At 46.8% G+C, this 14940-nt stretch overlaps 1 protein-coding gene across 2 annotated transcripts in view; it reads right to left on the bottom strand.

Moving 5' to 3' along the window:
* stim1a (stromal interaction molecule 1a) overlaps nt 1-14940 on the bottom strand; it is a 54916-nt gene that overhangs the window by 27149 nt on the left and 12827 nt on the right. For both annotated transcript variants that reach the window (XM_021588396.3, XM_021588397.3), the window contains exons 5-7: nt 13882-13990; nt 13667-13782; nt 7958-8135 (exon numbers count right to left, since the gene is read on the bottom strand). In XM_021588396.3, coding sequence (XP_021444071.2) covers nt 7958-8135; nt 13667-13782; nt 13882-13990 — 403 coding nt within the window. The remainder of the gene's footprint in view (nt 1-7957; nt 8136-13666; nt 13783-13881; nt 13991-14940) is intronic.

Below are 14940 nucleotides of genomic sequence, written 5' to 3' on the forward strand. Positions count from 1 at the left end.
TTTCCTCCAGACGTGACGCTTGGCATTCAGGCCAAAAAGTTCAATCTTGGTTTCATCAGAACAGAGAATCTTGTTTATCATAGTCTGAGAATCTTTTAGGTGCCTTTTAGAAAACTCCAAGCAGGCTGTCATGTGCCTTTTACCGAGGAGTGGATTCTGTCAGGAAACTCTACCATAAAGGCCTGATTATTAGAGTGCTGCAGGGATGGATGTCCTACTGGAAGGTTCTCCCATCTCCACAGCAACAACAAACCTGTTACGCTTTGGCATTATGGGGTATTGTGTGTAGATTCATGAGGGAATACATGTATTTAATACATTTTAGAATAAGGCTGTAACATAAAATGTAGAAAAGTTGAAGGGGTCTGAATACTTTCTGAATGCGCACTAGATAAACCGTATGCACTGTATACAACGAAATGTCAATTGAAAAAAGGTAAAACAAAACGAAGTGCAGCTAGTTTGCGGTCTTTCCAGCTTCAGTGTGAAGTGATTGTGTTAGCTGTGTTGGCTAGCTCCTCTGAACAACAGTGTCCTGACAAGTGAGCACACACTTCAGCACAGACACACCCACACACTTCAGCGCAGACGCGCAGACACACACACTTCAGCGCAGACGCGCGCACACACACACACACACACACTTCAGCGCAGACACACACACACACACTTCAGCGCAGACGCGCGCACACACACACACACACACACTTCAGCGCAGACACACACACACACACTTCAGCGCAGACGCACACACACACACTTCAGCGCAGACGCACACACACTCTTCAGCGCAGACGCACACACACACACACTTCAGCGCAGACGCACACACACACACACTTCAGCGCAGACGCACACACACACACACTTCAGCGCAGACGCACACACACACACTTCAGCGCACACACACACACTTCAGCGCAGACGCACACACACACACTTCGGCGCAGACGCACACACACACACTTCGGCGCAGACGCACACACACACACTTCGGCGCAGACGCACACACACACACTTCAGCGCAGACGCACACACACACACTTCAGCGCAGACGCACACACACACACTTCAGCGCAGACGCACACACACACACTTCAGCGCAGACGCACACACACACACTTCAGCGCAGACGCACACACACACTTCAGCGCAGACGCACACACACACACACTTCAGCGCAGACGCACACACACACACACACTTCAGCGCAGACGCACACACACACACACACACTTCAGCGCAGACGCACACACTTCAGCGCAGACACACACACACACACTTCAGCGCAGACGCACACACACACACACACTTCAGCGCAGACGCACACACACACACACACACTTCAGCGCAGACGCACACACTTCAGCGCAGACACACACACACACACTTCAGCGCAGACGCGCACACACACACTTCAGCGCAGACGCACACACACACTTCAGCGCAGACGCACACACACACACTTCAGCGCAGACGCAGACACACACACACTTCAGCGCAGACGCAGACACACACACACTTCAGCGCAGACGCAGACACACACACACTTCAGCGCAGACGCAGACACACACACACTTCAGCGCAGACGCAGACACACACACACTTCAGCGCAGACGCAGACACACACACACTTCAGCGCAGACGCAGACACACACACACTTCAGCGCAGACGCAGACACACACACACTTCAGCGCAGACACACACACACTTCAGCGCAGACACACACACACTTCAGCGCAGACACACACACACTTCAGCGCAGACACACACACACTTCAGCGCAGACACACACACACTTCAGCGCAGACACACACACACTTCAGCGCAGACACACACACACTTCAGCGCAGACACACACACACACACACACTTCAGCGCAGACACACACACACACACACTTCAGCGCAGACACACACACACACACACTTCAGCGCAGACACACACACACACTTCAGCGCAGACACACACACACACTTCAGCGCAGACACACACACACACTTCAGCGCAGACACACACACACACACACACACTTCAGCTCAGACACACACACACACACTTCAGCGCAGACACACACACACACTTCAGCGCAGACACACACACACACTTCAGCGCAGACGCACACACTTCAGCGCAGACGCACACACTTCAGCGCAGACGCACACACTTCAGCGCAGACGCACACACTTCAGCGCAGACGCACACACACACACACTTCAGCGCAGACGCACACACACACACACACACTTCAGCGCAGACGCACACACACACACTTCAGCGCAGACGCACACACACACTTCAGCGCAGACGCACACACACACACACTTCAGCGCAGACGCACACACACACACACACTTCAGCGCAGACGCACACACACACACTTCAGCGCAGACGCACACACACACACACACACACTTCAGCGCAGACGCAGACACACACACACACTTCAGCGCAGACACACACACACTTCAGCGCAGACACACACACACACTTCAGCGCAGACACACACACACACACTTCAGCTCAGACACACACACACACACACACTTCAGCGCAGACGCACACACACACTTCAGCGCAGACGCACACACACACTTCAGCGCAGACGCACACACACACTTCAGCGCAGACGCACACACACACACACACTTCAGCGCAGACGCACACACACACACACACTTCAGCGCAGACGCACACACACACTTCAGCGCAGACACACACACACACTTCAGCGCAGACGCACACACACACACACTTCAGCGCAGACGCACACACACACACACTTCAGCTCAGACACACACACACACACTTCAGCGCAGACACACACACACACTTCAGCGCAGACACACACACACACTTCAGCGCAGACACACACACACACACTTCAGCGCAGACACACACACACACACTTCAGCGCAGACACACACACTTCAGCAGACATCTGTCCACATAGGAGTGAGTAAGTGGGTGTGACATGGAAAGCGTGTGAAGAGGTAACACCTGGCACCAGCTGGTGTTGTTAAAAGGCACCCAGAGTAAAAACGAGGTGAGATAGGCCTACCGCTCCACGGAGAGCCCCCTCCCTCCCAACCTACATCCGTCCCACAGCAGTTAAAGCGGAAGGCTGAGGCTCGTGGCCAGGCGACTTGATCCGGCCACGGGATCTCTTGAAGGTCTGGCCAGACAGCAGCTGGCAGCAGGAAGCAGGAACGGCTAAAGACTGAGGAGATGACCCCTCTCCCCAGCTCCCCGGGAGAGCACAGGAGACATTGCCAGCCTGTCGACCCAGTCACACTGAGTCACCCAGTCTTGCATGTTCTCTTCCTTCCACTGCTTCCATTACAGGGCTCACATAGGAGACATGTTGGCCTGTCCACCCACTCAGTCAGTCTGTATGCTCCCATTCACTGTTACAGTAACAAGTGTTTAACAGGAGGGTACCAGGCATCTCAATGTCAATGCTTTGGTTTGCTGTGGTATAACTGTAGACGAAAGTCCATAACCCCAAGTTAACAAACTACAAAACAGCAACAATACAAAAACTGCATGCACTAGTACGCATGAGATATTGCAATGCCTCTACACACGCATACATTAGAGGTCGACCGATTAATTAGGGCCGAATTCAAGTTTTCAAAACAATCAGAAATCGGTATTTTTGGGCAACCGATTTTTTTAAACATATTTTTTAATACCTTTAACTAAGCAAGTCAGTTAAGAACACATTCTTATTTTCAATGACGGCCTAGGAACGGTGGGTTAACTGCCTCTTTCAGGGGCAGAACCATAGATTTTCACCTTGTCAGCTCGGGAGATCCAATCTGGCTACCTTACAGTTAACTAGTCCAACGCAATAACGACCTGCCTCTCTTGTTGCACTCCACAAGGGGACTGCCTGTCAAGGTGCAGTAAGCCAAGGTAAGTTGCTAGCTAGCATTAAACTTAACTAAACACACTAAACATTCGTTCAAACAGCACTTTCGTGCGTTTTGCCAGCAGCTCTTCGTTGTGCGGCAAGCATTGCGCGGTTTATGACTTCAAGCCTATCAACTCCGGTGATGTGTAACTGAAGTGAAATGGCTGGCAAGTTAGCGCGCGCTAATTGTCTGTGTTGCTGGTTCAAGCCCAGGGAGGAGCGAGAAGAGGGACGGAAGCTATACTGTTACACTGGCAATACTAAAGTGCCTATAAGAACATCCAATAGTCAAAGGTTAATGAAATACAAATGGTATAGAGGGAAATAGTCCTATAATAACTACAACCTAAAACGTCTTACCTGGGAATATTGAAGACTCATGTTAAAAGGAACCACCAGCTTTCATATGTTCTCATGTTCTGAGCAAGGAATTGAAACGTTAGCTTTCTTACATAGCACATATTGCACTTTTACTTTCTTCAACAACACTTTGTTTTTGCATTATTTAAACCAAATTGAACATGTTTCATGATTTACTTGAGGCTAAATTGATTTTATTGATGTATTATATTAAAGTTAAAATAAGTGTTCATTCAGTATGGTTGTAAATGTCATTATTACAAATACATAAATACATCGGAATCAGCTTTTTTGGTCCTCCAATAATCGGTATCAGTATTGAAAAATCATAATCGGTCGACCTCTGACATACATACATCCATCTAATTGGCACATCAAATTATTGTGCTTTATAAGACAGTCAGTCACTAGGTGTTTCAGAGAGTTGCAGCCTCATCTGAATGTGCCACAGCAGGGGGTGAGATAGATTTAAACACAGACAAAATGCCAGAGATGTTTTACTATCACAGTAAATGAACAGGGAGGGCATTACTAACCCCTGTTCCCAAATGACAGGATGTGATATACAACGTTTCTGTCTAGGGAGAGAGGGACGTTATGCCTCTTGACGTGACTCTGTTCCAGGGCTGCTCTCAGCTCTCGCTAGCAAGGCTATGGAACACACACAGCACGCCCATGCAGAATCAATGACCTGGTAGCAAGTACATCAGATGGCTAGGTTGGTGGATCAGTAGACCTACATCACAGGAGGTTGGCTGGTGGACAAGCTTGTGGCAATGGCTGGAGTGGAATAAGTAGAATGGTATCACACATGGTTTCCAGGTGTTTGGTGCCATTCCATTAGCTCAGTTCTGGACATTATAATCAGCTGTTCTCCAGTCAGCAGCCTCCTGTGGCCTACGTCAAGTACGAGTCAGCATGATTGAGCCATAGATGAACAGGAGGATGTGAAAATAAGCCATCTCCATCCTGTCATCAGAAAGCATGTATATAGTCAGTGCTAATGGCAGAAATGTCAAGGCAAGAAACTAGTGTTCTACAAATGTTCATAGTGTTTCTGTACCATACCGGGATACGGCGTTACCAGAAGTGCATACAAGAGGCACTACTTCAAATGTATATTACAAATAAGAAACAGTGACACACAAAATTATTTAGGCAACAGAGATCTTGATCCTGGAGGGGATTGAATCTCTCTGCTGTAAACAAGAAGCTTGATCTTGACAGCTAGAAAGTTAGCAAACCAAATGCATAGCTGAAGCTGGATATAATTTGACATATCTTAGATTTCTTATAGTTATACTTAACTTCTTGTTATAACCAGTGGCGTAGAACTTCTTTTTTTTTTTAAAGGTATTGAAAATCATGCCATCTGGATTTCTAAAATATCGTGGTTTACGGTTTATCACCCCAGCCTAGACTGCAGCATAAAGAAGGGGAGGACAGCCAGGCAGTCTGTCTGCCAGGGGAAAGAGTTTCACCTTCCTGGCTTGTCCCCATGCCCTGGAATGGAGAATGAGCCTGTTGGTCTGTATTCAACAGCCACACTACACCATGCTGCAAGACATACTTTCCGCTCCCCTGTCACGATACAGAAACACCCCACCAAAGCAGCTGTGCGGGGTACTATAATACTAGTGACCAGGACAGAAGCCAGAGAGAGAGGGCCACGGAAGAGGAAGGGGAGTTGAGCTATAATACTAGTGACCAGGACAGAAGCCAGAGAGAGAGGGCCACGGAAGAGGAAGGGGAGTTGAGCTATAATACTAGTGACCAGGACAGAAGACAGAGAGAGAGGGCCACGGAAGAGGAAGGGGAGTTGAGCTATAATACTAGTGACCAGGACAGAAGCCAGAGAGAGAGGGCCACGGAAGAGGAAGGGGAGTTGAGCTATAATACTAGTGACCAGGACAGAAGCCAGAGAGAGAGGGCCACGGAAGAGGAAGGGGAGTTGAGCTATAATACTAGTGACCAGGACAGAAGCCAGAGAGAGAGGGCCACGGAAGAGGAAGGGGAGTTGAGCTATAATACTAGTGACCAGGACAGAAGCCAGAGAGAGAGGGCAACGGAAGAGGAAGGGGAGTTGAGCTATAATACTAGTGACCAGGACAGAAGCCAGAGAGAGAGGGCCACGGAAGAGGAAGGGGAGTTGAGCTATAATACTAGTGACCAGGACAGAAGCCAGAGAGAGAGGGCCACGGAAGAGGAAGGGGAGTTGAGCTATAATACTAGTGACCAGGACAGAAGACAGAGAGAGAGGGCCACGGAAGAGGAAGGGGAGTTGAGCTATAATACTAGTGACCAGGACAGAAGACAGAGAGAGAGGGCCACGGAAGAGGAAGGGGAGTTGAGCTATAATACTAGTGACCAGGACAGAAGACAGAGAGAGAGGGCCACGGAAGAGGAAGGGGAGTTGAGCTATAATACTAGTGACCAGGACAGAAGACAGAGAGAGAGGGCCACGGAAGAGGAAGGGGAGTTGAGCTATAATACTAGTGACCAGGACAGAAGCCAGAGAGAGAGGGCCACGGAAGAGGAAGGGGAGTTGAGCTATAATACTAGTGACCAGGACAGAAGCCAGAGAGAGAGGGCCACGGAAGAGGAAGGGGAGTTGAGCTATAATACTAGTGACCAGGACAGAAGACAGAGAGAGAGGGCCACGGAAGAGGAAGGGGAGTTTAAGTAAACTTCCACTAGATCCCAAATGGGAGAAAACAAAGACTTCAGTTTCTCTCTCCGAGTCAAAGCACAAGCATACGCTAGCTCAGATTTCAAAAGGTGTTTCTCTCTCCGAGTCAAAGCACAAGCATACGCTAGCTCAGATTTCAAAAGGTGTTTCTCTCTCCGAGTCAAAGCACAAGCATACGCTAGCTCAGATTTCAAAAGGTGTTTCTCTCTCCGAGTCAAAGCACAAGCATATGCTAGCTCAGATTACAAAAGGTGTTTCTCTCTCCGAGTCAAAGCACAAGCATATGCTAGCTCAGATTTCAAAAGGTGTTTCTCTCTCCGAGTCAAAGCACAAGCATATGCTAGCTCAGATTTGTTTGCGGAATAATCATTAAGAAAAATCATTTCCATGGACAGGTGACAACAAGTTCCCCTTGTTATCAGCTGTGAGGCTTAGTTCAGAGGATGTTCATTGCTGTTCCACAGAGATCACTTCCACATCTTTTTGTCCTCGCGTAATGACTGCACTAAAAGTTTGGACCCAAGGAAGAGTAGCTGCTAAATTGGGGATCCTAATAAATACTACATCTATAGAATGAGGAACTCAACTGATGGTCTCAGAACAGTTAAACCTACACCTTTGTTTCCGTTCGATTATGGATTGGCCTTTCAACATGACAAACTTGAAAAAGTTGCTAATTCTTGACTAAATGGACACTGACTGTCCCCAAATTCCCACCACAACGTCAAGCCACCACGACATCAAGTAGGAGACGTTTTATTATGAGAACAGCAAACCAATGATTAATCTGCTAATGAAGCAGGCCTAATAGAGAGAGCCTAGATTAGTACCAAAAACAACATAGCATGGAACTGGCTGATACTATGAAACACCAGCAGATAAATGAGGCTCCATTAGAATTCTAGAATGACATAATTCAGTCACTACTTCTATGGGCTTACATTGACCTACTTCCTTCTGCTACAGTGGCTGAAGTGAAAGACAAACTCACTTCTTCTGTAGATCATGCAGGCTCTGCTCAGCCCTCTGTAGTCCATCCAGGTCTGTCATCATCTTCTTCATGTGGTCCTTGGAGTAACGGTTCTGGATGTAGGCGAACCAGCAGCCTCCAATGCCGATCACTATGGACACCACCAGCATGAAGTCCTTCAGGTGGTTATGTCTATTCACTGGGGAGAGAGAAAAGTGTTCGGTTAAATGGATACTTCAGGATTTTGGCAAAGAAGCCCTTTATTTACTTCCCCTAGCATTAGCGCAATGACTGGAAGTCTATGGTAACTGTTAGCATTGGCTCGCGAAACTACCTCCAACTTCCTTCATACTGGATGCAAACAAACTCATGTAGACCATCTGATCTGACTCTGGTTAAGTAGATAAAGGGCTTCATTGCCTAAAAGTATCCCTTTAAAGAATAGCACACATTGTATGGCGGTAACGGTTTCGGACTGTCCCTTCATCCAGAGAACTCAATGGTGGTGAACTGATGTGAAAATGTGAAACTGAATGAATTCAAGTCATGATACTGTACTGTGGCGAGGTCTGTCCAATAGAAGTGTGTGAAAGTAGTGTGTGTGTGTGGGGGGGGGCACCAGGCCAAAAGAACCAGATAAAAGGCAGATTAACACACTATTTCAGTCTGCTAAAATATGCTGAGGAACACGTTGAGAACACAAGGACATGGGAGTTTACATTTACACAAGGCAACGAATCAAACCCCCAGCCCTGACAGCCACCGTCTCACCCTTCCTGTCCTCTGAGGGATTGACTCGGTCCGGGGTAGAGAGGTGTGAATGTCCTAATGTTGCCATCCTAAGGGATCCAGAACAGTCCCATTCCTCAGTCACCGACAGCACGCCAGCCAGGCAGCAACTAACCCTCATGTAAAATTAGCCACAACGCCTTAGACACGATCCACCATCCTTAAAGCACAGAGAGACAAAGGATTACAATGCCCATTCTCTTAAAGCTGTGAGCCACCGTAGGGCCTGGAAAGGGATAAGATCTACGCAAACACATAGCATAAACTATTAGCAAACACAGCGCTTATTTCCTGGAGTGAAACAAAAGAGGACGTGGAGTGTCAGCTAAAGTCTGGGCCTGGCATCCCTCTCTATACAGGCTCAGAGGGCATGCCAACTTACAAACAAGCCTTACACACTAAGCTCTCTCTGCTGGCTGTTACTGACATGGAACAAAGACCTCCCTCCGTCTCATAGAAAAACAACATCCCCCTGACACAAGGCTCCCTTTAAATGTCACCGACATAGGGTAATGTGCTCATCATTAGGCAAGCAATATTTGCTTGCCCTCAGTCATGAATCACGAGCTCTGTGTGGGCTCTTGTAGCCTTGCCTACACAATTCAGTACAAACACAGTTGGTCCTTGACAGTGGAACTTGGCCAGATAGTGGTGAATGACTAGACTGGTGTTGGGCCAAAGATACAGCAACCAGGAAAACCATACGAGGGGGAACTAGCTGGGCTATACAGTTCTAGGGCAGACGTCCCCAATTACAGTCAGCTGTGGAAATTGTTTCAGCGGATTATCGGGGGGCGGAACATAGTTATAAATCATTTGTACACTGCAAATGGACCACAACAAACCCAAACAGATATGGTATTTGACAAAAACAGAATCATTTTAACGTCGACTACATTGGGATATCATGACATAAGCATCAAGGATCCCTTTGTACTTTGCTCTGTTCATCTTTCCCTCAATCCTGACTAGTGTCCCAGTCCCTGCCACTGAAAAGCATCCCCACAGCAATATGCTACCATCACCATGCTTCACCGTAGGGGTGGTGCCAGGTTTCCTCCAGACGTGACGCTTGGAATTAAGGTCAAAGAGTCCAATCCTGGTTTCATCAGACCAGATAATCTTGTTTCTCATGGTCTGAGAGACTTTAGGTGCTTTACGACAAACTCCAAGCGGGCTGTCATGAGACTTTTACCGAGGAGTGGCTTCCATCTGGCCACTCTACCACAAAGGCCTGATTGGTAGAGTGCTGCAGAGATGGGAGAACCTTCCAGAAGGACTACCATCTCCACAGATGAACTCCGGAGCTCTGTCAGAGTTACCATCGGGTTCTTGGTCAACTCCCTGACCAACACCCTTCTCCCCTGATTGCTCAGTTTGACCAGGCAGCCAACTCTAGGAAGAGTCTTAGAAGTTCCAAACTTATTCCATTTTAGAATGATGGAGGCCACTGTGTTCTTAGGGACCTTCAATGCTGCAGACATTTTTTGGTACCCTTCCCCAGATCTGTGCTTCAACACAATCCTGTCTCGGAGCTCTATGGGCAATTCCTTCAACCTCATGGCTTGGTTTTTGCTCTGAGGTGCACTGTCAACTTTGGGACCTTATATAGGACAGGTGTGCGCCTTTCAAAATCATGTCCAATAAATTTAATTTACCACATGTGGACTCCAATCAAGTTGTAGAAACATTTCAATGATGATCAATGGAAACAAGATGCACCTGAGCTCAATTTCAAGTACCACAGCAAAGGGTTTGAATACTTATTACAATGAGATTTTACATTTTAATACATTTGCTAAAAATGTATAAAAACCCGTTTCCACTTTGTCATTATAGGGTATTGTATGTAGATTGTATTTATTTAATACATTTTAGAATAAGGCTGTACCGTAACAATATGTGGAAAAAGTCAAGGGGACTGAATACTTTCCAAAAGACACTGTGCATGTCGGTCTTTTCCTCCAACACATTCCATTAGCCTCTTATTTCTCTGAAAACAGGTCGCTGATTAGCAGGAATGTTGCCCGGAAAGTCCAAAGTGACATGTTTAACTGACCATTAGACTGGGAATGACTTGGCTCAAACCGGTCTTTTTCTTGTATTCTTCAGGTGAACACTCCAGTTGCATGTAATAAGTCATAAACAGGGCTGGGGAATGGGTCCCCTTTGGTAAATGTGTCAGCCATTAAGACAAGACAAGGAGTAATGTCCATTTCTGACGGGCCCATTGTGAAAGATGTCTTAAAATGCTGCTGCTGTGCAGACAGTCTGTCATGTCCAGACGACCCCCTCTCTTCCTCCAGCTGAGACTCTTCCCTAAACAAACACAATGACACATTCCAGACAGACTTCTAACTCACCCTTATCCTGATGCTGCTGCAACCTTCTTATAAAACAAGCCCAATTCTCCTTTATTTCTCCCCCCGTTCTCTAGTATGGAGAGCAGAGCAGACAGAACTTCAAGGCCAGAGGAAGCCCAAGGCGACATTAATATTCTGGTTTCCTTACATAACCTGATCACGGATTCTTGTTCTACAGTCAAAAATGAACATTTCTTAGATTTTTCACAGACCTGAAAAGTGCCTGATGTGGTTTAAACATTGTTGTGCACTTAAAAGAACACAATTGTATGTTCCATTTATAAAAAGTGTGATTTTGAGAGTGAGAACCACAAACGGAATTAGAATATTATAAGATTTTATAGAGCCACCACTCCACACAATCTGTCTGTGGTGCTGCCCCAGAATGTGAGCCTCCCTCCCTGGTACGATTCCCAGGAACCCCCTTGTCTGATGGTGACATTACATCAGCAGTTTCTCTCAAGCCCCAGCCCCACTGACAGGGTATGACCAACAGAATGCCATACATTTACAGAAGGAAAACCATGGGGAAAACAGGTGCATCTACAGGACCAACCACTGATACAGCAGGAGCCTCTGGGGCCTAAAGACTCATGCTGCAACAGGCTGAAATATGTAACTGAGATCGCTGTCAGGAACCTAGTCCTGTGTTTTTCCTGTTTAACCAGGCCCAGGGTTGCTGTGGGAATGACTGATCATGCTCCACATGCTCTCCACATGATCAGTCCACACATGCTCCACAACTGACATGTTCTGTTTCCTATCAGATCCTTTAACTCCATAACTAGTAGGACTTAGTGCCAGGTTGGGACATGCACCTTGTTAACGCAAGTGTGCACCAGCAAGAGACCGTTGTTTGGTTAGCCATGTTCCTATAGCGCTCATGTGATTGCAGAATTTGCTAAACAAATGGCCACTGGATTGATGAAAATAATCATTCTGCCAGGTAGGCATTGGCTACTTTGTAGTTAACATTTTATTGAGAAGGCTTCTGGGAAAGCCTTTCCATCTCTACTAGAAGGTTATCATTAGCATTATCACTAACTCCTACACTGTGTAGGCATACACGCGCATGTCATGGACAAACGGGCATACCTGTGCTGTTTCAAAATGTTGCAGGAAAATACAAATCACCGATTCATTTTGTTAATATCTGATGAGGAACTTGGGAAAATGTAGGACTTTTCTAATAAGTTCCATACATTTAGTTGATTCCTTCTACGTTCAGTACATTTAAATCTCTGTATTCCATGATTCCATTCGCAACACAGATTTTAGAGAGTTTTGGTGTGTTTGTCTCAGTGTGCCTGAGAGGTGTGATTTTATAGGGCCCTAGAGGTGTGGTGTGTTTGTCTCAGTGCGCCTGAGAGGTTTGATTTTATAGGTCCCTAGAGGTGTGGTGTGTTTGTCTCAGTGGGCCAGAGAGGTGTGATTTTATAGGGCCCTAGAGGTGTGGTGTGTTTGTCTCAGTGGGCCAGAGAGGTGTGATTTTATAGGGCCCTAGAGGTGTGGTGCATTTGTCTCAGTGGGCCAGAGAGGTGTGATTTTATAGGGCCCTAGAGGTGTGGTGCGTTTGTCTCAGTGGGCCAGAGAGGTGTGATTTTATAGGGCCCTAGAGGTGTGGTGTGTTTGTCTCAGTGGGCCAGAGAGGTGTGGTGTGTTTGTCTCAGTGGGCCAGAGAGGTGTGATTTTATAGGGCCCTAGAGGTGTGGTGTGTTTGTCTCAGTGCGCCAGAGAGGTGTGATTTTATAGGGCCCTAGAGGTGTGGTGTGTTTGTCTCAGTGGGCCAGAGAGGTGTGATTTTATAGGGCCCTAGAGGTGTGGTGTGTTTGTCTCAGTGCGCCAGAGAGGTGTGTCTAGAATACAGAGTAGCTCAGCCTGAGCATCAACTCACCTCTTTTATAGTACTGCTCTCTCTGCTGAGGCTGGAACAGGCTGGCTTTTGGTATGGCACACAGAGCACCACAAATTATAGCCTTCCTAAAGAGGGCTTCACTTCCTTTACGGGAAAGCATGGTGGTTTCTGGCCTTAAAGTAGCCCCGGTGATACTCAGTTTGTTATTTATCAAAGGACATTGTAGCAGAATTGAAATGAGTCATACTGATTCACTGTATTCTGTGCTGCAGCAACAAGGCTGCCTGCAGGAAGTCCTAGACGATTACTAGCTAAACATATAGGGGGACAAGCTTTTTTTAGTTTTTTAATTGTGTTTTTTTGCTCTACCTTGTTATTTTGAGTATTACATTGTTATTGATTACCACATTGTTGGGTTTAGAGTTTGCAAGAAAGGCCTTTCACTGTATTTGAATGTGCATGTGACATTAAAACTGGAAACTTAATAAGAACTAGTGTTTTCCAGCACTGCTGCTGCTTGAGACTAATGAACACAGTTTGGAGTTGTGTTTTTTTAACCAACTGTCTCCAGCTGGAGAGAAACAGAGCAGACACTATTCTTCTTCTTATAATTACATTCACAAACAGTTGCTTCAGAATGCAATAGAAATTCTCCTTTATCGGTCTGGTTGAAAGAAACACACTAACAGGTCACGTAATTGTAAAAAATAATAATCCACTTACTGAGTGGTGCGCCGAACAGCACAGTGTCCAAGGCCTTGAGCTGCAGCTTCTGAACATGGCTTCGATCCAGCATTTTCAGAATGGACACCGTCAGAGTGGCGTTCTTCACAGCCAGCCTGAGGGAACAGACAGATTGAGATTATCCAGTCCAGTCACATTGAGGAAGAGAGCGAGAATAGGAGGATCAGTATGAAGGACGCTATGGATTAATTTACCTGGGCATGACAGTCCCGTTGAAGTGCATCTTGCGGAAGGCGCCCACATACTGCGGCAGCTCCACGTAGATGAGCCAATTCTCCACATCGTCCACTGTCCAGTTGCACACTGCAATACAAAAACATGATATTACCTCTCTGACTGTTTCAGATGAGCCTCAGTAATCTCCATCACTGGTTGTACGCCAACTTTGAGCAAACGCCGACCCACACACAGAGAACATCTGCGATTCTGCTTTATATCTTAGGAGTGTCGCCGTGAGACGAGTGTAGCCAAAATCCCTTAGAGGAATCCTCTATCATAACACACTGTTAAATGTAGCTACACACGTTAGCCATCTCTTAATAAAAGACAGGGTAGGGGAAACAGGACTGGCAGGGAGTCAGCAGCAGTGTGGTGTGGGCACAGGCTGCCTAGTCGACTGGGTGGGTTAATGTGCTGCTGGGTGGATTAATGTGCTGCTGCCTAGCTAGCTAGCTGGGCTAATGTGTTGCTGCCTAGCTAGCTAGCTGGTTTAATGTGTTGCTGCCTAGCTAGCTAGCTGGGTGGGTTAATGTGCTGCTGCCTAGCTAGCTAGGCTAATGTGTTGCTGTCTAGTTAGCTAGCTGGTTGGGTTAACTTATGGATGAGGGCAGTATTGAGTAGCTTGGATGAATAAGGTGCCCAGAGTAAACTGTCTGCTACTCAGGCCCAGTTGCTAATATATGCATAGTATTTTTTGGATAGAAAACACTCTGAAGTTTCTAAAACTGTTTGAATGATGTCTGTGAGTATAACAGACCTCATATGGTAGGCACAAACCTGAGAAAAAAATCCAACCAGGAAGTGGTAAATCTGAAGTTGGTAGTTTTTCCAACTCATTCAAATTGTACTTCCTAAGGCTTCCACTAGATGTCAACAGTCTTTAGAACCTTGTTTGAGGCTTCTACTGTGAAGTGGGGGCGAATGAGAGGGGAATCTGCCCTCTGGCAGACCTCTGAGTCAAAGGTCTGCCAGAGAGCCACGAGCTGGCCACACGCATTCACGTGAGAGTTAGCTTTAGTTCCATTGCATTTCTG

The sequence above is a fragment of the Oncorhynchus mykiss genome, chromosome 27, assembly GCF_057628025.1.
Source record: "Oncorhynchus mykiss isolate SJ-2025 chromosome 27, ASM5762802v1, whole genome shotgun sequence".
In the NCBI taxonomy this organism is placed as follows: Eukaryota; Metazoa; Chordata; class Actinopteri; order Salmoniformes; family Salmonidae; genus Oncorhynchus; species Oncorhynchus mykiss.